The sequence below is a fragment of the Protomyctophum bolini genome (genome assembly GCF_963924005.1).
Source record: "Protomyctophum bolini genome assembly, chromosome: 3".
Taxonomy (NCBI): domain Eukaryota; kingdom Metazoa; phylum Chordata; class Actinopteri; order Myctophiformes; family Myctophidae; genus Protomyctophum; species Protomyctophum bolini.
Window position 1 is genome coordinate 10,216,308 of NC_137864.1, and position 24,499 is coordinate 10,240,806.

Genomic DNA, 24,499 nt, shown 5'->3' on the forward strand with positions numbered 1-24,499 from the left:
GAATTTCGGTACTCTAACAATGTGCCCTGAATTCTCTTTTCAGAACACACATGCAGAACATCAAGGACATCACAGGCAGCATCCACTACGAGATGTACCGAGTTCGCCGGTTAAATGAGTCCAATGCCGACCCCAACTCTCAGCCGCCCACTGGCCAGCCTAGTGGTCCTCCCAAGGCTAATGGTCAGCCCAATGCAGTTCCCAGTGTGCAAGCCAACGGGGTTGCTGCTCTGTCCCACGAGATGTAGAGTGAGCCAGAGCCAGTGGGCCAGATAACTGAGTCGTAATATCAGAAAATGGAACAAATGCAAAGGTTTCAGTCTGCTTCATACTAGTGTGATTACATGTGAATGCATATTGTACATGCTCCCACATCCATCTTCATACACACACTCACGCACGCACGCACACACACACACGTGCACACACACGCGCACACACACACGCACGCGCACAAACACACACACACACACACACACACACACACGCACACGCACACGCGCACACACGCACACACACGCACACAGATTACCGTTGCTATAAACTGCCTAAATCACAGCTTTTCAAAGTGTTGAAGTTGCATACACCAAATCATGCTAGATGTGTACAAAAAGCGGGAGATCCTCGTTTGACCAAGAGCTGGAACCTATCGAGCCAGGTGATCAAAATGAAGTATGGCACATCAGACGATAATAGATTGAAGTCAAACGAGTAGGTATTTCAGTGACTTCTATTTTGTCTTGTCGTGTATAGTAATGTGTAGATGCTATAGAGTCGGCTATCTAGTTTAGTCTTATAGTATTATGGAGGGAGAGAAGACATCGACACATCTGCACTGCAAAATAAAACAAAAACATCTGCAGTGTGGAGCAGCTGTTAAAAATGACAAACCCCGTTCTCTGTTATGTTTTTTTTAACGACCCAAATCCCCTTTTACGTAATGCCAATATGTTGTGTTGTATCAGCCTCAGTCCTACTGTGCATTTTACATGGCTCATTTACTATTGTATTTTTATTGCTGTTGTAAAATTGTGTTGTTGATTATGAGGATGGGGTGAATGTGTGGAGCTGCCATGCCATTGCATTCATCCATTCTCATTCTCAATCAATTTTCTTGACTGTAAACCAAATGTATTTTTTTGTTGTTCTAAGAGAGAAGCACATACAGAATAGATTTATTGGTAGGTATTTATGTGTACTTTTTCGTGTAATCAAATTCATTTCAGTAATGATTTTTACAACCATGGACTTTTCAAAGAATCTTTCAGGTCTTACAGTAAATAGTGATGGTGTTCGGGCAGCGTATTTTGTTTTATTCATTCATATAATATACTGTATTCTTAAAGGCTAGGCTACAATGTAAATAGCTTCCAAGGACCTTTCCTCCTAGTAAAGTTCCATAAGTAGCCTGTACCGGTCATTGATATATTAAAACTTGTATGAATGAATGATTGCAATGTGATGAATCCATCCAATTAATAGTTATAATATTCTTAATCCTATGGTGTTACTTTAGAAGAGGGTGAACCTTTTACCACTGAGTGTATGGATTTGTGCCGCCAAAAACCACCACCTTTAAGTTTATATTTGGGTTGATATGTTTCAGGAAATACAGTGTTGCATTCAATCATTCCGCCGACACTCACGCACAAACGGGTTTAAAAAGCAAGATTCAAAAGCCAAGAAAGATGATTATTGTGGTCTCTGACTTAAAGAAAATTACTAATGGGATTACAGTTTGTTTACTGTTGTATAGTTTTGTGTAATTTGTTATGGTATTATAGAATAAGGTTTATCTTTGGTATATCTCAAAGAAATAAAGATCGATATTTTTATTGTTAGCAGTTTGTCGTCTTCATTGCAAACTTTTTTTTACATTATTATTTGCAGATTGCCATGTAGCCAGAAAAACGGAACGGTCCATTATACAATAGTTTGTATGCTAGAAGAACAGTGATTCTCAAATTCTCAAACTCAAGGGCCCCCAAATTGATATCCTATGCATTTTGCTGCAGGCATCAATCTTAAAAGATTGTATGCCAGGCACCCCCCATAAGCAAAGTTAAATGTTTTTGTGACCTCATTTTTCTTGTCTTTTTATGCTACTGCATAAGCCTATTAGACTATTAACACATTTTTGGGACCACCTGGAACCCCTCCAAGGACTACTGAGGGCCCTGTGCCCCACTTTGAAAACCACTAGAGCAGTGGTTCACAAACTTGTTGGCTTAAAACCCAAAAGAGAGAGACATTTTGCATGGTACCCAAACTAGTGAAAATAGCAGATCTACAAGCTCACTTGTCGCTTTACGCTTCCGGTGTTGTGAGCTTGTAGATCAGCTATAGGCCCTATTCACTTTTTTTGAGTGGTGCAACCACTCCTACAACCAGCAATGTCCGTGTACACCTATGTGTTCACCTATGTATGTGTTCACCTATGTATGAGCAGTGAGCACCAGTGTATGATGAGCACCAGTATGAGTACCAGTAGGGGCGCTGTTGTGCCATGCAGAAACAGAGAGAGAGAGACAGTGCTGCACTGTTGCCTGCTAATGAGAGAGAGAGAGAGAGAGAGAGAGAGGGAGGAGGAGGAGGGGGGGGGGGGGGGGGGGGGGGGGGGTATAAATAAAATATTTTTTATAATGGTGCAAGACGGTCATGTGCCCCGCCTCCCGTTTGAGTAAATGGCGACGCCCCCCAGTCACTGCGTCACGGCGCCAAGGTGGAAGTGGTCAGTGGAACACCGCCCCTCTCTCTTCCACGCTTGTTTGTTGTCAACCCACAGCTGATGAGCCAGACCATGCAGTGACAACAACATCTTTTTTTTAATCGATTTTACGGATAAATAGGCCTACAGTTTGATAAGGTAAGACACAAGTTTGACAAAGCCCCATACTACCCGCACTATTGGACCAAACTTTTTAATGTTTGGTTTCTCATAACGCCGCTCGTTCTTCACGAGTCATGGCGGGACTTCCCCCTGTTTTGAGCGCATTGTTACATTTACAAAGTGAACGTGTACATAAACGTTCATATTTCAAATATAAAGTTCTCGCCCCAGGGCGAGGATGTTAGTATTGAGATTGAGCACGTGTGGGGGTTAGCACCCGTGCATTCAATATTCTACAATAAAAAGCATTTTAAAGTATGTCAACCTATGGATATTTGTAACAAAATGATATGTCCAGTTCTTAAACACACACTCTACCCACCCAACCCTTTCTCCCCTCACTGTATATGTTTCTTTTCCCTTTTTACCTCCTTTATGATGAATTCCCGTTCTATTCTTTGGCTTTATATAAGTGTCTATTTGTACGTCTCTAAATGTTTTGATGAATTGAACAAGGTACCATATGGACCTCTTGTAAACAAGTATAATGCTTTATTGGGTCGTCCACTCACAGTTAAGTCTTTGTATTGAGTTGTGCTTGAATTGTACTGTAATTCTGCAAACTGTTAATAAATATTTCAATCAATCAAACACAGACACACACACACACACACACACACACACAAACACAAACACACACTCACTCACAGTCACACTTCTCTCGTCTCTTTACAGGCGTACAGCAGGCATGTCTGAGTGTCAGCCATCAAGTTGCGGTGATGTAGCCTACACTGTGGTAATCTTTCTCAGTATCCAGTCTTACAGGTCAGTAATGGTTAAACAGGACACATGCGTCAGTAATAGGTTATGATGGATTATGTATTATTTTGTATTGCTTGAGATGACATGATCAGACATTGCTTATACAGTAAGTGAGCTTCCATTTCATATCATAGGACTGTCTCCCACCTGGGTATGACTACCATGTTGTTACCTTTGAGGAGAAATCTTCAGAAACCCGAGTGAAGAGTGCAGATTTGTTTACATAGAAATTATTGCATTTTTAAGCATTTATTTTGGATGGAATTGATTCGTATATCATTTCTGCAAATGTTGCTCGGTAAATCTTAGTAGGCCTATAGGCTAACGTTAGCTCAAACAATCAAACTTGTGAACTGGAATTACCGGTAAGCACTTCGGGCCAGCAGCATATTATAATATAAACAATGAAGAGAAGAAATGTCAAGAGGTAGGCTAAAAGCTGTCATAACCTACCATGTGAAAGACATGCTCTTGTAATTACAGGCCAAAAACCGAAATTACAGGATAGCCTTACCTACAGTATATAGGCTATGCATATCCCTGAAAGAGTCATTTACCATAGTTTATTAATTTATTATATACTAGCCTATGCTCAAACATTCTCCTGGTTAATAGATTGTTTTCCCCCTGGGATAATTTCTTTTAACTCCATACTCCCATTAGTGATAATACTAATGCAATTATTATTGTCTCCACCAGGCCGAAGGCATGGGGAGAGAGTATCATGTTTTGCACTTTTTTGATATTACTCCAGATTGCAGCATGCAATTTATGTGAAATCTTTCACAGACTTTTCTATAGGCTGAGGAATATATCCCACCCTTTTCACATTGGCCTCTTATAGTGCCACCAACAGGTGGATTTTTGCAAAACACATTTTTGGAACAAAATGCCTCAAATCATCCAATTGCCATCCAAGGCATAAGAAGAAATGGCACCCTTTTCACATTGGCCTATTATAGTGCCACCAGGATGCCACAACCTCACCTGCCCTGGTGGAGACCTGTGCCCCAAGGGGCACTTTATCTAGTTATTATTATTATTATTACCAGTAAGACGCCTGAGGGCGAGAAGCGTGCACGCATCCGCCTAGGTGACAGCAGACTGTTGGGTGAGCGCTGGCGCTTTGGAATGGGGGGTCAGATCAACATGATTACCATAAGATGATTTCTGTACTGGCCATATATGGAGCGTGTCTTGAGTCTACAGGGTTTGATGTCAGATCAACATAATGGAATGTCAGAACAGGTCAGCTCCATATATGTAGATCTTCAGATCTAAGGGTGGCAGCAGGGGCAGTGTCTTGAGTGTACAGGGTCTGATGAGGGCCCAAGTAGGGCCGGGTCTTGAAGGGATAGTTCAGAGTTTTTGAACGTATTGCTGTATGACATACTTATATGGTGGTTGCAACTGTATTAATTGATTGCCCGAGTCCCATGGTGGGAGTTCTGCTCTGGTTTTGGTGAATATTAAGTACAGTAGTTCTGGTCATTTTGTGGAGGGCACAGGGGGGCACGCATTAAAAGTAAATGAATCCACAAAATAGCGTAATTTGTATTGTTGATCTATAATACCATATAGTGCAACTTTCGTTCATTTTTTACCCCTCTATCACACGGAACAATGTTTTTTGTGTCCTTATCACTATACGCCCAAAATATAGTTCCATGTGATAGAGGGGTCAAAGTTGAATGAAAGTTGACAGAAGTTTCGAAATAGGTCAACAATACAAATGACGTTAGTTTTGTGAATTAATTTACTTTTAATGCGTGGCCCCCTGTGCCCGCCACAAAATGACCGGAACTACTTAATATTGACCAAAACCAGAGCAGAACTCCCACCACGGGACTCGGGCAATCAATTAATACAGTTATACAGCTGGGCGCAACTGCACTCATAACTTTGGGGCGCATGACGCGCGCGTAGAGGGCATCAGTCAAAAGGGAGACATCGAAGAGGAAGGACAGGTGGGGAGGATTAACATGGGGTATTGATGCCAATACTTTATTTGTTAATACCGAACTTGTATTTGTAACAGACTACAATAGGGTATTGATACTTTTACTTAAGTAAAAAGTGTGAGTACTGTGGTATGTTGACAATTCAGTGTTTGTCTGAGGTTACTATCGCCTTTTCCATTTTCATACAGCAGCAGCTCCTGCTTTGCCTTTTCCTGTCATCCTCTCCCTGGCTGGACTGACTCATTGGACTGAAACCGGCACTACATTGTAGCAAGGCGCTGTGCTGCTGTGACATTGACAAACATGAAGGTGAGAGATAATGAAAACTGTGACGCTAACTACCTGCCTGACACTTATCTAACTTTGTCTGCTCGGTACAGTACCTAAACGGCTAGCCATCCGCAAAGACAAACAGACAGAGCCTGAAGCGTGAAGGTGAGAGATAATGATAATTGTGACACTGTAACTATAGAATGCTATACACTGTAGATCTGCTGACTGCTCCATGCAGCCTACTGTATAGTGTATACCAGCCTTGTTTGAAACACAGGGCAGATACCAAAAAGGAGATGCAGCTAGGAGTAACTAACAAATAATACTAATAATAAGTAGGCTATAGCTGCAGGCCAAGCCCAAAAAGAAAAAAGCTATACTCGATATACACAATGAGGCTGAGCTATATATTTAAAGGCATGTAATACAGAGAGGCGTGATATAATCCAAAGATGTCATACTATCGTCTTTCGTTTCATACTATCGGGCTTTTTCTCCACAACAGGAGAGAATAGAATAATTAAACATAAAGGCTTTCTACATTTAATAATGAACTATATGGGGTTTGTAATGTGTCCCCGACATGGCCATGATACTTGCTGAAAGCTGCAATCAGGTTCCGTGCTCCAAGCTAGTGTCAATAAGGAGTCTACGCCCTTCGGGCTTGACCCCTAAAAATAATAGAGTAAGTAAGTATTAATGCATTGGAATGTGAATAGAGTACCAGAAACCAGTATAGGTATATGAGAAATGCTTGCTTATTGGCCCGGTTGGACTGCCTGGGAATTAGGGTGGTGAAAGAGATTTTAACAGTTGTAGATACAGTATGTATAGTATTAGTCAAAATGCAGTATTCAGTGCTAGCTAGTGCAATGCCTGTTTGGAACACATGCCTCTTCTGTCAATTAATACCTGTTGTCCCCGAGTACATGTAATACATGTTACCACTTGGAGGCCAGTGTATGATGTTGTATTGTTGATGACAGGGATCTCTGTATGGACATAAAGCATGCGCGCGCAGCGCGCACACACACACACACACACACACACACACACACACACACACACACACACACACACACACTGAGTCAGTCAGTAACGGGTCATTTATTTGTTTAGATGAGCTTTCAAAAGAGTCAACAATATTGCTTTTTCAAATTCAGTATTTTATTTTTTGCGGCTTTCGCCTTTATTTATTTTTTTATAGAGAGACAGACAGTAGGCTGACAGGAAATGGGGGAGAGAGATGGGGGAATTACATGCAGTAAAGGCCGTCGGAATCGGGAGTTGAGCCCACGGCACACTGCCAGACTCGGGCTACTGGCAAAACTGCCTGGACCGCTGAGCCACGGCCCAGGCCCAAATGCAGTATTTATTATGTCTTTTTCAGAAAGGACAGCATTTGAACTTGTTTACATAGACAATAGCATAGGGGCCAGGTCAAAAACTTAACTTAAAAAAAAAATCTTAAAAAAACCCAAATATATACGAGCTGCGTTCGCTTCCCGCGTTTGCGCGTCTTACTTGTAAATAATTGGTAAACTGTGTTAACTATACGCTACTTCTCGCAACCTTCTCAACCCCTTACTTCTTTGACTGCCAGATGCTAATACGTTGGAGCCCTTTGGGAGAGGCATTGAGCAAACTGCATTGTGGCTGAATGCAAATTCTTTTGTTTGAAGGCACTTTTGTGTGGGACTGGATCGGGATTTATATACAGTCAAGGGCCAGGATCTTTTTATAGCTGTTGTTAAATGGTGAAGCTTAGCATTCAAAATGGCTGTTCAGCCTTTGTCTCACCTTTTCACAGTGACTGTTTCCCTCCCTCTTCTCCATATAGACCTATCCTTGCTTCTGGCTAGCTTATTTTAGAGAGAGTAAGATGTCACATGGTACCTGTACGTGGGGGGATGAGCATGGGGAGGGGATTATGCACGTGCACTTGATTTTCATTTTTTATCATCATTTTTCTGTTTTTTTTATCATGTTTTTGACCTAAATTGAACACAATCAACAGCCAGTTAAGGGTCAGCGGGTCTGGCGGCCACCCGTCAGAACACAATACAGTACAGTAGACATATACAGTAGGTAATTGTAACATTTGCAGTAGTGATGGGAACTATCGTTCATTTCAGTGAACCGGATCATTGTTTGGTCCCAACGACCCAGTCAGCAGCAGCCAGTCACTCGAGTCAGTCATTCAATCGTTTGTGTTGACACGTTCTATACTCAACAGCGGAACACCACTTGACGCCGTATACCTTGATTCACTTCAGGCTATGGGATTGTCCCTGGGAGGGATGGGATTGTCAGTAGGTTAGCACAGTTAGCGTCGGATATTTGCACTCGTAAAGGCAAAATACGGCATTAAAAAATATTAATTTATATCGAATATCTTAGTTACAATGAAACTGAGTTGTGTTTTTTTAAGGGTAACTGTTGCATCTACGTTTGTCCCATCTATGATGCCTTCTCCCCCGGGAATAATTTCAGGTTTACGTCCCATGTCTGTCCAGACCACCAGAGCTCCAAATGAGCTAGCGATTATCACAATTTAAATAAATAAGCGTAAATAAACTATTCCACATGAACAATGTTCGTAAAACTAAGAGATGTGAGGGGAAATATATTTTTTATATCGACAAATAAAATACATTTTCGATGTGACATCACATTACACAATGAAAGAACTAGTAGACCAATCTATTGTGTGTTGGCCAAATAGCTGTGATTGGCTGGATGGTCGTTCAATTGATTGATTGAAGTATTTATTTACAGTATGCAGAATGGGTACATTTCAACAAAAGCACAACTCAATACAAAAACTATACAACAATACAAACGGTGGACGACACCATAAAGCATTACACTTAGGGTAGTAGTAGTAGGGTCCACCATTTTCAATTCATCAAGACATTGAGAGAGAGAGGGAGAGAGAGAGGGAGAGAGAGAGACAGAGAAAGCTCATCCACTTGCTAACCTCACTACTTACCCCCTCTCACCTATTATTTGCCAGAGCACCTCTTCTTTTCAGAGCGACCTTTCATGCAGAAAGAATGAGAGACTTGAAGAAAGTGTGAATTATTAATTCTTGACAGCTTAATGGGAGTTTTTGGCATTTTCGTAATAGCTGTAGCTTGCCCTTTTCTCCACTGTGCTATTCACAGCCCTGTGAATCATCAAACCAACAAGCAGTTGGGTAGGCTGATAGTACATCACAGAATAATATTAGGCTGCTGTGAACCACGTGTCCACCACCTGTTTTCCGTTTGTATATTGTTTAATTCCATCACGTGTGTCCATCTCAGTATGTTCATGTAAGATGCACTTAACTGAACTCTCGGCATATTGCTTTTTCATGTCTGTCATTCACTCTTAAATGCTTTATACGCTACTGCAGCCACTGCTCACGTGGCCTTAGCTATTGTTCTCTACTATATAAAGCTCAGCGTGTCTCTGTCTCCTTCATGCTGCCCAGACTTTGAGTCCAAACAAACGATTGCGCCTTGCTGTGGAGCACTTTACGTATTATTGGGACTCTTTCTTGCACGTGTTAACCTACTGAAAGCCATTTAGACCTGTTCAACCTAGTATACGGTGTTATACCTTTCCATTTAGACCTGTTCAACCTATATGAGTATACCTTTCAATCTGGGACAGCATCGGTGTCATTTCAGATGTTGCTATATACGGTATAAAGCAATATATTTATTTATTTTATGTGACGTTTTTCAGAAAACTGTTCTGGATTTAGAAGGTGTTTTTAGAATCTGCCCAGGCTCTGGACAGGGCCCCAGAGCTGGCCTGGAGCTGTCCTGTTCTGACATCATTCTGACATCTGCATAGACTCCATATTTGGGCATGCCTGACAAAGAACTCCATATATGGGCATAAAATGGACACAGACATAATAACTGGGTGGGGCATGCATTTCCAACTTGCATCGTTCCAAGTAGGCCTTGCCCGGGCACCGCTCTAGTGGGTTAAGACACACAAGATTAAGACTAAGCAGAATTTCAGAAAGTGTGCTTAGTGCTGAAGGCAAATTGTGTTAATTTATGGCATACATGTTTTTAGGGGGCGGGGGGAGGGGGATGCTGAATCCAAATCCGTCTGAAAACCCACCTCTTCAGACTCCATCTTCTGCCGGTAGCACTTGCCATAGCACTTGCCCTAACCTCGACGACCTTACAGGCGTATGTATGCAAAGGCTGAACTTATGTAATTTAGATACTATTTTATGTAGACATAGCACTCTATAGTGTATATGCATAGTTTCATTAGATAGATATTCCACTGTTAGACGGATGTTAGGTTCTTATCTTCCCAGCAAGCGCGGTCAGGACCTGGACGAATTAGTGACGTCTTGATTGTGGCTAGATCAAGTCAAACCAAGACTAGTCAGATCTGGCCCAGAATATCACCTGATTTCAACCAACATACATTCTGCCCACTGAGACGGACATCCCTGGATGAATCAGGGAGAGTCCGATCGAGGCCAAGTCATATCATAATAACTAGTCAGATCCGGCCCAGAATAAGCTATATTATTTCAACTGGTGAAATGACGTAAAGATCATCCCCATATGGGCTGTGATCTGGCCTAGTCCTGAACGTCACCGGAGTCACCGGTGGACGTCGTCATAACGTCATCATGACGTCATTTGGCCTGCTGGGTTACTTATGATTTTGATGAAATTTTTTTATGTGTTGTTCTTGCTTACTGTAAATCGCTCTGGATTAAGAGCGTCTGAATTGTTTTAGTCATGTGATCGCAGCCATACTCTGTACACACACTCCCTGAATGCCACAGCTGAACCTCAAGGTTTTCACATTGGCCTCTTATAGCGGCACCAGGCTTTGTGCAACAAAAAAAAATTGGCCAGTTCACCTACAGATTTTGTCCAAACATCATGCAAATTGGTACACCGTCTCTCTAGAGCAATTCAACTAAACTGGTCTTTCAGATTTTTCAGACTCCATCCTGATTGGCTAAGATTGGCTATACCAAAGTTCGCAGGAGTGTATGATTTCAAACAAAATGCCGCAAATAACACTGTATGATTTATGTGAAATTGTGCACGCACATTCCCACTAGGCAGAGGAATAAATGCCACTTGAACATTTTCAACTCAGCCTCATGGTGGCGCTATAACTGGCCAATTAGTGTTTTTACCTTTAACTGCAGGGATCTGTGTAAAACTTTGTATGCACACTCCCTAGAGGCCAAGGAAAAACCTTTACCTGGAATTTTTCACATCTGCTCTTTATAGCGCCACCAGGAGGCCGACATATGTAAAACATCACACACACTCCTATCCTCCTGGTGGAGACCTGTGCCCAGAAGGGCACTTTTTCTAGTTTTTATTTAGTTTTTGTCAGTGAAAAAAGGTAGTTGATGAACGAAATGTGTAATTGTTTTAGTCGGCGAAATCAACACCACTCAAGAAGTGTAGGCAGACCAGAATGGTGAATGGAGTTTCATTACTCAGTCCAGACTGAGTAGGAAAACAAAGTCGTATTTTATCATGAACATTAAGGACCAGTTAAATGAAGAGAAGTTGAAAAGTGGTGAAGTGGTCCTTCAAATTGTAACTATAAACATGCAGAGAGATGCCCTGTATACAATACTGTATGTTGGTTTGTTTATTGTTGAGTGAGAAAACACATTAAGCTAATCATCTGGGCACCCCCCAAAATCATGTGGGGATTCCCCAGGTTTGGGAACCATTGTGCTAGCAAATGACAGCTATAGGACTGCGGAGGTCTGTTAAGCAAATTCAACCCTACCGTATGTACTTTGTTGACCGGGGTCTATCCTTTTTTCCCTCCTCACCAAATCGCAGCAAAAATAGCAGATCCAGAATCTCACAACACGTGGCAGCCGACACCTGTCTTTGCAGACCGTTCACCTATTATAATGTGCCCAGAATAGGGGCTTTCCAAAACGATAAAGGGGACCGAGTAATTAAGGGGACAGGGCTTGCGCTGGACTGACGTTTTGGGGGGCTAAAAACAAAACGGGGGGCAGGGCGGTTCTGTTTTTCATTGACTCGAAACCTGTTCAGCATTAACTTTGAGATAACGAACGCAGTTGTCTGGAAGGGCGAGCACACCTCGTCTCTGAGACGGCACTGCTGAGTACATTTGGAATGCCTTTGCCAAGACAAGTAACAGCGGCTCTACGTCTGGGCTGGGTTGTATACTGCATCACTGCACCCACTCAACCCACCGCCATGTTACTCCCCTTTTGGCACGTTGCCAGAGCCTGTTGGCATGGAAATGGCGATTTGTGTCGGTAATGAAAGAACAATGCGAGCGCTCTACTTGACCATTTCCTCCATTTCCTTTAAATGTACCAGCAAAACAATCACAGATACATATTCTTCGGGTAAAGAAAATATTTAATATAAGAAAAATATGTATCCCTGATCCACACACACAGATTACATGAAATGATAACATTATATGTTATATGTATTATATATAGAGCCCAAATGTATTTATAGTGAAATACATAGCAAGAAAAGATTACACTCTCTCTGCATGGTGCCTGTTCTGGCTGCGCCGTTACCAGGCAGAGTTGGTGAAGCCAGCCAGCCTCTCTGCCAGTCAAACAGCCAGCTAGCCAATGAGCCATCCAGCCAGCCTTCTAGCCACCCCGCGTGCCAGCCAGACAGCAGCATCAGTCTAGCCCGCCATGCCGCCAGACTGTTCTCTGGCCGGCAAGCAGACAAAGCCAACATACAGTACAGTATACCAGCCACCTGGCCAGCAGACTTGCCCTATCTGTGCTCATGTATCACCAAAGTCTCGGTGCCTAGCTAGCTTCCTTTCAAACACACACATCCTCATTCCTCAGTCTCACTTCTACTTCTACCCCCCAGTATAGATAGATACGCTCACACACACCGACACACACGCAGAAATCCGCTTATTCCGCGATCCTCCTCTACAAAACTAGTCAAAAACTAAAGATCGTCACCCTGTGTCCGCCTCACACGTCCCCCGAACTGCCGCAGTGCCGCCAAAATAATCGACGCAAGGTAATTTGTTGAAGTAATTGACGGTTAGTTAATTGCTTCGCATTTATTAAAAACTGTGCATGCTGGGAGACAGTGTTTTGTGTCGTGTCGACTCGTGTGTGTGTGTGTGTTCCGTGTGTTCCCCCCTCGTCATTGGCTAATCAGCGCCTTGAAAAATCTGTTGTTGGTTGTTTTTTTGTTGTTGTTCTGTTTTATACCCCCACCCACCTGCTACACGCGCTTGCACGCGCACACACACACTCATGCTCACTGAATAGCAATTTACTCTGATCCTTTGCCCGAATTACCCTTGAGCTTTGCCAACTCACTCTTTCGGCGACACGAAGCCACAGCACCCCTGTTTTGTTGTTGACGTATGTTAATAATGTGCCACATCCATCTTCCATTTGCTTAATTTGGATTTTTGCTTGTTTCTAGACATGCTCCCACCCCTTCCCTCCCTTCTTGCCACCTCCTCCCATTCCTCCACCTTCTTCTCCACCTCCTCGCGACCATTGGCACATCAGGGCGCTCTCGTATGCCTGGATCGCAGCCAGCTCCACGCAGGGGCAGGGTGGGAGGGGCCACTGCCCTCCCTCTCTCTGCCTGTATGCAAATTGGCCTTGTTTTGATTAAGAGACAGCTGCATATTTGATTAAAGTCACCGGCGGAGACGCAGGCACGGAGAAGGAAGAGGCATGCCTCTCTGGGGAGGCGAAAGGTTGTTTAGTTTAGAGTGTATATTGTAGGAGATGCTGTTTAGTGCTTCTGAGGGGAACAAATAGCGAAGACAAAAGGGCTGCCCAGGGACTGCTTTGGGGTTTAATGGGGCTGACTGACTGCCACGTCGGCGAAGTCTCAACGCTGATGCAGAACACAGGCGAATGTGCATGGCGTGATAACGGGAGCAATTGAGAGTGAAATATCGACAGCCATCACTGTTGAAGGTGGTCTGGCATGCCAAGTCGGTCTATCTCCACCTGCCGATGAAATGCAACTGCATTGGCATATTGTGTCAAAAATATATAATGCAATATGGCATTGGTTTCCGATGGGTAGTTTCCCCCTATATTTTTGCCTCCTTGGATTAATTATTATGTGTTCTCTTGTCGAACCATTATTTGTGAGGGGGATAGTATCGGTCTCAAAACAAAATAGCCCATCGCTATTTCCAAATTCCCATACTTCTGCTTAAGGTATTTCTTTTCCTGTCTATAATGGCTGTGCTACTCACTCAGACATGGTTCTTCTATCTATGACGGTTTTGGTTCCAGTCGGCACCACCTTTTATTTCTCCCTATGTAGATGAGGTGGGTGAGGCCAGATGATCTATAGGTAGATGTACACACAAGGAGGTCAGGGGGGGAGGGGGCAGGGAGGGGGGGAAACTGTTGGCACTCAGCCAACTCCTCTGGAATCTACGGAGGGGGAGGGAGAAGGATGGATGGAGGGGTGGGAGAACAGAAGAATGGCGCTGGTGTATAATCAGTCAGAAACAACAGGAGGAGAGAGAGAGAGGGAAGGCTGCGCCTATCTAGACGAGGCTGATTGCATTTATGCAGAGATAGAATGGAGGAGGGACGGGCGAGGGCTGTATATATTAAGAAGGATCGGGTGGTAAGATGAGGGCAGGTGCAGTACTATTATAATGGGTGCCCCCCCCCCCCCCAAACCGCCACCACCACAAAGCCAAGGACATATAGTCAGGAGGAACTGATTGAATGCCATGCCAATAAAAGGAGGCAGTTTCACGCACCATTGACCCAGTTGGCATCCTCACAGTGACACTCTGATGAAACACAACACCCCCCCCCACCCCCACCTTGAGGTCATGTTAATGTGGGTCTCGGAATAGATTGTACCATCTATGTGGTGCTTTAAGATTGGAAACTGGACTTGCGTATACAGTATGTTGTTTAAAAATGTACTAGCTTTTGGTTTTCTTTTTTCGTTGTCAAAACAAGGATGCGGGTGTCAGATTGAATGCTTTCTTGCCTTTGACAGAAATGTCTGATTCTTTGTCACAATAGGTGAGAAGAATGAAATGATTGGCCCCCATGTGCGTGCATGCATGCATGCGCACGCACGCACGCACGTACACACACACACACACACACGACCCCGGGAAACGGTCCTTTCATGTTCTCTGCAGGTGGAGCGGCATGCCCCGGAGCAGACTAATAGAATGCTTGTCTTGTATCTTCTCAACCATGAACTTTTCTCCATCACAATTACAGCCGGCGATCAGCCAATGTGGCCCGGAGCCAAACCTATTAACAAAAACTAAAGCAATCAAATATTAACTTGCAGAGGACAAAGCATGTTCACTCCCAGCGACACAGTTGTGAAGTAAGAATGGTCGTGCTTGTGTTTTGAGGATCAATAGAGGATGATTGTGCCAGTTGGCAGGCAGCTCGTCATACTGTAGTTAACTGTGTCTTAAAAAAAAAAAAGATAGTGTCTGTCTCTTCACCAAGTTGCATAACTGCCCCCTGCTGTTCATTTTGGAGCACTGTCACCTCGGCCTGTGGTTCTGGCCCATGCAGACGGAAGCTAATTTTCCCCCTCCTAAGTCCCTGACAGACATTAATGCATATTCTGATCCATGAGCCCCTTGGAGCCCTCTCTCCACGCACTCCATCCACTCCTCCGCCTCTGTCCGTCTATCACTCATGTTATCAATTCACCGTTTTCTCGAGGAAAAATATAAGTTAAGCTCACCTTATTTACATTTATATGATCACATTTTCTTCCTTATGGAAGGTATGCAAATTTGCCCTTTTCTCAAGTCTTGGCTACCCAGCTCGTAGATGTGTTGCCAGGGAAGGAAAAAAAAAGAAAAATAATAGCATTGCCCTCCAGGAGGAAGTTGGGGTTTCGAGACCTCATGAATTTTGTAATGATACATTTTGTTTACCCAGCCCCCCCCTTCCAACCTTATCGGGGCATTTTGAGCCAGGGATATATATAACTTGAGATTGATTTACACCTGAAATGTCTCTATTTGAAAGTGTCTCCCCCCCCCCCCCCTATTTATTATGTACTTGGCCCTGCAGCCTTCAATTTTTTTTTCATTTTGTTCATCTGATAGCATCTAAATTCCAATATCAGGTCGTGTGTGTTGCAGCGAGATGGTTTGGGTGGATGTGCCCTGGCATCGGCCACGTCGAAAGAGAAAAGGCATGGCTACATGAATGCTGTCAACTTAAGTTTACTTGATAAGGTGTGTGTGCGTGTGCGTGTGCGTGCGTGTGTGCAGATCTAGTCAACTCAAGAGTAACTCGCTTTGTGAAACATGAGGTTGGGGATTGATTTGGTACAGTATCATATGTATGTGCGGGTTTGCATGGGCGTGTGGTTGGTGGTGGTGGTGGGGAGGGAACAGCACTCCAACAAATTGCTTTCTTCAAGCATATTGCCAGCGCCAGTCTTGATTCCGTAGGACGGGGGAAGGCATGTCTCTGCCCATTATGGCACCGGCACAGAGCGAGACTTCTGGCCTGCCTTAACCCAGCGCAGATCCCTGCTCCACCCTGCCCTGTGAAACGCTGATGTGGAATATTTAACAGACACGCCAAGCGAAACCTAATAATATAATCAGGTAATAAGAAATTAATTTTCTCCCTGGCTGCCCTTTGACTGGGGTGTTGATACAAGGAAGGGGATGAGAAGTCACGAGGCTCAATCAACGCCGGTGAAGGAATGGGGTTGCATGGATCTGAGTTTAGTGAGCTCGCTGCCTCTCTCTCTCTCCCTCTGTCTCTCTCACGTGCGCTCTCCGCATCAACATCCCTCCCAACACACTCCAGTGGTTCGATAGTCACCCCCACGCACCCACACACACCCATACACCAGCTACTTGGTTGCATACAAATTTGTGCAGACCAGACCTACACAATGTAATTGTAAAGTGTTTCCACCTGGCCGCAACCTCTTTCCATCCCAAATGGACCAGTAGCCACAACATACAGTACGCAAATGCACAGGCATGCACACAGACGGTTGCGCACACACACACACACACACACACACACACACACACACACACACACACACACACACACACACATGCACACCAGAGACTGTTACCATCACAGCAGGCTACAGGGAACTTGATGTTCCTTCCAGACTGTAGCTACATTGTAAGTGGCAGTGGAAAGTGCAGACCAATACAGAGCAATACGCCGTGACTCAGTGTAGAGCATCTTAGTTGCTCACAATTGAAAGGCTGTTGTATCTTGTATTTTGCACAGTGCCCTGTTAAACTTAAATGTCACCAAGAACAGCAGTGTGACCCAGTGGAAATTCTCTATATTCTTAGTTTATTTTCTCTCTTTCTGTCATCTCTCTCTAGTCTAGCTATCTATCTATATCTATATCTGGATGTACTTGGATTTTTAACTGTCTATTGCTCTCTGTCTCAGTCGTTCTCCTATCCGCTTTTGTCACTTTCAGAGTTTTCCCATCGCATAGTTAATTAGTAGGCAAGAGTCCATCGGTGTCAGCGCTCCAGTGTTTTATTATTCCCTCTTATTGCCCCCCCCCCCCCAGTCTCAGATGGGGAGGCATCAATAAGCCACCACCCCCACCACCCCCACAACACACACACCGTACACGCACACATGCATGCACGCACAGTCGCACACCCTATGTGGCAGAGTTTCAGTGGCCCTGCTCCCGCCTGGCATAACCATCCATCTCTCTCTCTCTCTCTCTCTCTCTCTCTGTGCCCCCCACACCCCCTCCTCTCCTCTTCCTATCACCTCCTCCCCCCTCCAGTCTTCCACCCACCGACTCTCCCTCCCTCCTCCCATCCCCTTTCCATCGCCCCACCTGAGCGCATTTGTCATCCTCCGCTCCGAGAGCCGCGGCCGACCGGCCGACACTGATGGGGAAAGAGAGAGAGAGAGGGAGGGAGAGAGAGAGAGAGAGAGAGAGAGAGAGAGAGAGAGATGGAGAGAGAAGAACCTCGCCGCTGTAATATGCAAAAAGAACGCAAAAAGGTAAACGCGGGTTGCCCCGGCAACGGCACCGAGGTTATTTCCAAGCGCTGATGGAAATCAATGTCATGTGCCAGCCAGCCAGGCACCTCCGTCCTCAGGAAAATTAGAAAACGGGGGGGAAGGGGTGGAGGGAGGGGTGGGTGTGTGAGTGGAGGGGAACATGGAGATGGAGGAGGAGGGCGAGGGGGGGTGGGGGGGGACGGGGGACGTGTGGGGGGGCTGAAGGGAGGGCTCAAAGGACAAAGAGAAATGCAGTGGAGGAACAGAACGCAGGTTTTCTTCCTCTGTAAAAAATCTTAAGGGCTTGTGACTTGTGTGGCTTTTCTTCAAAGGAGCACGAGGCGCGCTGCCATTTCACCGCCGCTGTTCATTTCACTTTTCTCCTCCCTTTGTTTTGTGTGTCCGTCACAAAAGATACATGTTCAACCTCCCCCCCCCCCTTTCTAAACCCCCTTGTATGCACCAGCTCATTTGTTAATGTATACAGAAGGGAAAACAAACTCTCACATTGAAATTCAAAATACAATTAATGGATTTTTCAGGGGATAGGAGTGCTGGAGTGGAAGGTGATGATTAAAAAGTGTGTGTGTGTGTGTGTGTGTGTGTGTGTGTGTGTGTGTGTGTGTGTGTGTGTGTGTGTGTGTGTGTGCGTGCGCGCGCGCGAATGATTAATGGTGTCCTGTAACACCTGCCAGGAGCAGGCATATCACATGGCAACAAGAGCACCAGCCAAATGATTTGGGCACTGATGTTGTGATTATGCCATGCTTACAGTCCCTTTTCCAAGACGGCCTAAGTTGAACCCTGCTGTGCTGGGCAGTGCTGGGTTGTGTCCAGGGATGATATCCAAGTCCTCTAGCCTGCAGCTAGTATTTTGGAGCCGGGGCAAACCAGGCCACCCAGATCTGAAATGGGATTACATCCTTGGTTGTGAATTAACTACTTAAGCCCTATATATTTCATGTTGCGGTGCTTTATGATCTTTATGATAGACACCTCAATAGATATTGTGACAATATTGTATGTAAATAACTAAATATAGCAAAAATGTGCAGATATCTACAAGCGCTGAACGCATCGCATTGCGACATGTGAGCTTGTTGTCTCCGACAGGCCAAAGGCATGGCGAGACTATGTTTTGTTCCCTGTCTGTCCGTCCGCCTGTCCTGTGAACAGCTAATCTCTGGCACCGTTGGCCCGATCGATAAGAAACTGTGCACACATCAGGCGCGGCGATATAGTAGAGGCAGTAGAGGCAGCTGCCTCGGGGCCCGCGAGGGGGAGGGCCCGGCCGGCCAGCCGTCCGCTCCGATGCGTGGTAGTAAACTGTATACTCTCTCTCTGGCTCTCTCTCCCACAAACACACGCTGTTAAGAGTGACCGTGACTAAGACTATACATTTCCTGTCAATAATAAGCAGTGTAAAATGTAGTTCCTTGGGAGGTAAAGGGAGACGCTTTATTGTGAAGGGCCCTTTCAATGCGCAGGCAGGAAATAGGGTGTTTAAACTGGGCTGCTTACTGGCTGCACGTTATAGAGTACAGACGGATTTGCTCCGGTCTGTCCGGTGGCTGTATATACAGTTGTTAGCCCTGCTCTGCAATCGCCTGATAAAAGGTGAGTTTTGATTATTTGAACAGTCAAAACAAGACATAGAATGACCACAGGCACTTTCAAAAGAGGGCAAGATGGAGTAAAGGTGGAATACAAACACAAACGGCTCCATCCACATGCACTCAGTGGAGGTGAGTGAAGTCACATGAAAGGAAGACAACAACAGTAGCCTAATCAGAAAGATGGACGGACATGCCCACGTGAACTTTACCACACTAGCAGCAAGGGAGGGGTGGGAGGCCCGGGCTGTCAATCTCGCCTCAGGGCCCGTGGAACACCCTAACCGCCACTGGCACACATACTGTACTCCCTGGTTGCCAGAGCAGCTTTTTATTGTTACTACTACACATTTTGTCCAAACTTCACAAATCGGTACACAGTATCTCTATAGTCATGTGATCAAGACGGAGCTATCTGACTTTTCATTTTCTATCCTGATTGGCTCCCAGAAGTTTGCAGTAGTTTTGAATATGCCTCAAATCATGAATTGCCATCAAACGTTGCATGCACATTCCCCCTAAAACGAGGAAGAAATGCAGTGTCAGATTGCTGTGGAAGTTTACACATGCCTGTTTTAGCGCCACCAGGACGCAGAGTTTTGCAAAACACCTTATTTTACCCATTTGAATGCCATAACACGATATTCCTGTATCAAAATCACAGATTATATCCAGTATCATATCATGATAATCGATATATTGCCCAGACCAGATCTGCTATTTTCGCAATTAAAAAAAATATATATTTTGAAATTGGGAATATATTGACCAAAATAGGGATTCCAGGGTTAATGTGGTTAAAGACAATTGAAGAAATACGCTGTAGTACAGCAAGGATGGGAAAGATTAGTCTCAAATGGCAATCTCATCAATAGATAACTTGAACCTGATTATACAGGACTTCAATAATCAATAATTCTTCCTGTCAATACATTGTAGATAAAGTGTCCCCGATGGCTACAGCTGTACGAAGGTCTTGGCCTGATTTGGTGCACTGATACACTGAGCTTACTTCACTGTGGTTGAGATCGATAAACAACTACAAAACCCATAAACAATGATTTACTGTCTCCTGCCATTACTGCTTCAGAGCAATCCTCAACAACTACTCTATCACTGTGGCAGTACACGCTGCACTATAATGGCGTTTCTCAACGTTAACATCCGGGGACCCAAATGAACCTTATGGCAGTGGTTCTCAAACTTTTTCATGTCAAGGACCCCTCAAATTGACACAGTATTAGCCTTCTCTTGGCATATCTTTTCAAATGGGGGGCCATTTGAAAAGTTATGCCATTTTAAATTCAAGGACCACCGTGTTTGACATGCATTAGTCTACGGACCCCCATTTAATGGCATTTCTATCTCTGGGACGCCCAATTTATATTGCAAAATCAATGTTATTTTAACTCTGAGAGTGTACTAATGGAACCAAATTAACCCTAACTCTCAGAGTTACAGACCCATAAGGGTCCATTTGGTTCCTAATCTATCATTCAGCTGGGGACCCCCTGGAACTCCCTCAGGGAGCCCTTTCCCTGGGCCCCACTTTGGGAACCACTGGCCTTATGGGTCTGTAACTCGGTGTACGGAAGGAACCAAATATATGGTAGCCAGTGGTGTCTTGTCCTCATCTGCGAACATGGCGTTCATACATACTCCAGTTGACACATTTGCAACCCGCCACTTATCCCATTACTGGCTGTCCCTGGTCGCAGCTTTGTTTGCTGTGTCGGCACTCTTTCTGTCTCATTGGTCAGCTCGTTTCTGAGCGTGATGTGTGTTGATGATGAACCAAAGAACTGTATGGATGCACACAATATATGCTACTGTAGCACACTTTCACACAGATATGGAGATATGCGTATCGGGCATACCACCACCACCACCCTCCCTCCAGCTTAGAAACACGTTTAAATCTTATACACAATACGGATGTAATAATATGGATGTAGCGGATCTAGCACTAGCAGCAAGTCCATAATCAAACCTCTTTCACACGCACACGCGCACACACGCACACTCTAGATCTCACTTGGCAGCCCAAACCTCTAAATACTTAAAAAATTCAATAATGGTAAAATTGTTATCGGCAAAATAATCCTAATTTGTGATCTTGTGATGATTGAAGGCTTCATATTCAATTAACATTTATGAGGGAGCTTTCAAAAGGGTCTGTAGAACGAATATGAGCAAACAAGTTGGGGAAAGTAAAAATAAATGTATCTTCACTATGTTTAAGTTGCTTGAACAGATGCATCAGTAGTCCTAATAAATCAGACAATATACTGCAGACTGCCCTGTTTTTAGAAGTATGAATCACAGTCACTATACAACAATGTATGGTTAACCCTAATGGAAACTTTTATCGGTGTCGATATTGATCGATTTGACCATGCAATGAATTGGTTATTGGATGTCGACCAACATGCCAGTGCATCCCTAATAGCTGAATTAGAGATGATACCCACAGGCAACTGAGAGACACTAATGTGGAAGGAAGGCATTGCATCACTGTTACATTACTGTATGGAGAGCCTTTTTAACTGTACAGGAGAATCATGATGTTCTGCAGGGTTTACATGGTTTTTAACTGTACAGGAGAATGATGTTCTGGGGGTTTACATGGTTTTTAACTGTACAGGAGAATGGTGTTCTGGGGGTTTACAGGGTTTTTAACTGTACAGGAGAATGGTGTTCTGCAGGGTTTACATGGTTTTTAACTGTACAGGAGAATCATGATGTTCTGCAGGGTTTACATGGTTTTTAACTGTACAGGAGAATGGTGTTCTGGGGGTTTACAGGGTTCTTCTGCAGGGAATCCCTTCTTGCAAAGGAAGTTCTATATATGACATTTTAAAGGACCACTTCACCACTTTTCAACCCATCTTCATATAATTGGTCCTCACTAATGTTCCTAATACAATTGCACAATTTCTTTCTACTCGGTCTGTGTCTCATAGGAGGGCTGTGGGCAGTTCAGAAACCCGTCTTCCAGTGAGTGACATCGCCGCTAGGCACATTTTTTTTTAAAAAACAAGATTGTTTTACAGCATATTTAGATATGTATTATTGCCAGAACGGTGGCTGCCATTATAGAATTGTAACTTTTCAGGAATAGAATGCCTGATGATGTCACTGGAAGACAGGTTTCTGAACTACCCACAGCCCTCCTATAAGTCACAGAATTATTTTGCTATTTTCTCATAAACATTAGTGAACATTAGTGACATTATATGAAGATAGGTTGTAAAGTGGTGAAGTCGTCCTTTAACCCATTCTGACCGGGCACCCATTTTGGTGTTGGCATCATGTTATGCTTTAGCTATTGAAAAATAGCAGATCTACAAGCTCATATCGCGCCACCGAGTGGCGCGATACGAGCTTGTAGGTCTGCTATTTTTGAAAAATCGAAGAACGACTGACATTTTTTTAAATCTGATCTCAGGTCAGAATGGGTTAATCAGACCAGTGTGTGTCCAGTGGAAACCTCGTCTGAATCTGATCTCAGGTCAGAATGGGTTAATGCATTAGCCTGATTTTGCATGTGCAATGCTGTTGTACACCAAAAATACCCAATCTACAAGCTCGCAGAGTCACAAGGTGTGACGCGTCACACTCCAATGCATTGTGAGCTTGTAGATTAAATATGTGTGGCTCTTGACAGCATCATTTGACAGAGTATACATTAAGCATTACTTTACAGCGAGGCTCTCTGAACTGAGAAAAAATCACTGCACAGATTTTCCGTTTGAAAGAGCTGCTGCATTGTCATCCATGGATTTCCTGATAGGATCATTTCTGCCCTCCACATCTATTTTTGATGTGCTGTGTCGCGGGCGCTGCTATAGAATGAATATTCATGAATGTGCATAGTGGGCCTACAAAATATACTGTAGTAATTTCCACGTGTCATCAAGCTATGAAATTACGCTCTCACATCTCAAGTGAGGCCATAATGACCACCCATGCTTTTGCTTAGTGAAATTGAAATGACGTGTGTGTGTGTGTGTGTGTGTGTGTGTGTGTGTGTGTGTGTGTGTGTGTGTGTGCATGTGCGTATATATATATGTATATATATGTATATATGTATATATATATATATATATATATATATACTGTATATTGTATACACACACACACACACACACACACACACGTCATTTCAACACAATCTACCTCAATTTCCTGGGAATAAAAAATGGCAGTGAGTATACTGTAGATTTATTATTAAGGGAATTAATGAATGATGGTCATTTCGAAGTTGATTTGAATCTGATAACTTGATTTACAAACAAAGGGTAATTTTGTCTCCCCGCTCTTCTATTGAGACATTTAGATTGTGTCAAAAGTCATTGTTACGGTTACGGACCAATTAGTCTAGGGGTAAAGGCATAACATAAAATGGACTGGAAACCCACTGCGAATTCGAAAATGCTTTTACTTGCACTTAAAGATAAAAGTTTACAGAGTAACAAAAGTGTTGTTTTCAGTACAAATGGCTCAATAAATACATGATGGAAGTTAATCGACGTTCAGCAGAGTATAGTGTTGACGACTTACAGTGGTGGGGTGTTCCCAAAAGAAAAGGAGACATACAAAACAATAACTTCACCTAACAAAAACCCTAACCAATAACCAGAGGGTCAAAACTATAACTTAGGCCTTCCCGAAGGGAGCTACAAACAAACCAAAGAAGAGAGTTAGATAAGCAATGTTGTCTCGTCGGAGCCCAGGCAAAGACTGTCTTTTGTAGTAGTCACATGACCGGCTTAGCCAATGAGGGTGATCCGGCCCTCACGCAGCTTCTACCGGTTCTCGCGAGAGATGGCAAGCGAGAAGTGACATTAGTCTGCAGCTGGGATGAGCACTGTAAACACAACAGCAACACTGGCCATAGTGGCACCTCATGGCCAGTGCAGTGTAAACAAGACTATACCAGCAGGCGATATACATAATATGGATTACAATA

At 43.9% G+C, this 24,499-nt stretch overlaps 1 protein-coding gene across 8 annotated transcripts in view; it reads left to right on the top strand.

Moving 5' to 3' along the window:
* The window catches only part of septin9b (septin 9b), a gene marked incomplete at its 5' end in the record, with an annotated part of 70,275 nt that extends 68,434 nt beyond the window's left edge, over positions 1-1,841 (top strand). For all 8 annotated transcript variants that reach the window (XM_080760595.1, XM_080760597.1, XM_080760598.1 and 5 more), the window contains one exon: positions 44-1,841. In XM_080760595.1, the coding sequence (XP_080616721.1) occupies positions 44-248 (205 nt within the window). In that variant the 3' untranslated portion in view covers positions 249-1,841. The remainder of the gene's footprint in view (positions 1-43) is intronic.
* Positions 1,842-24,499: the final 22,658 nt, after the last annotated feature.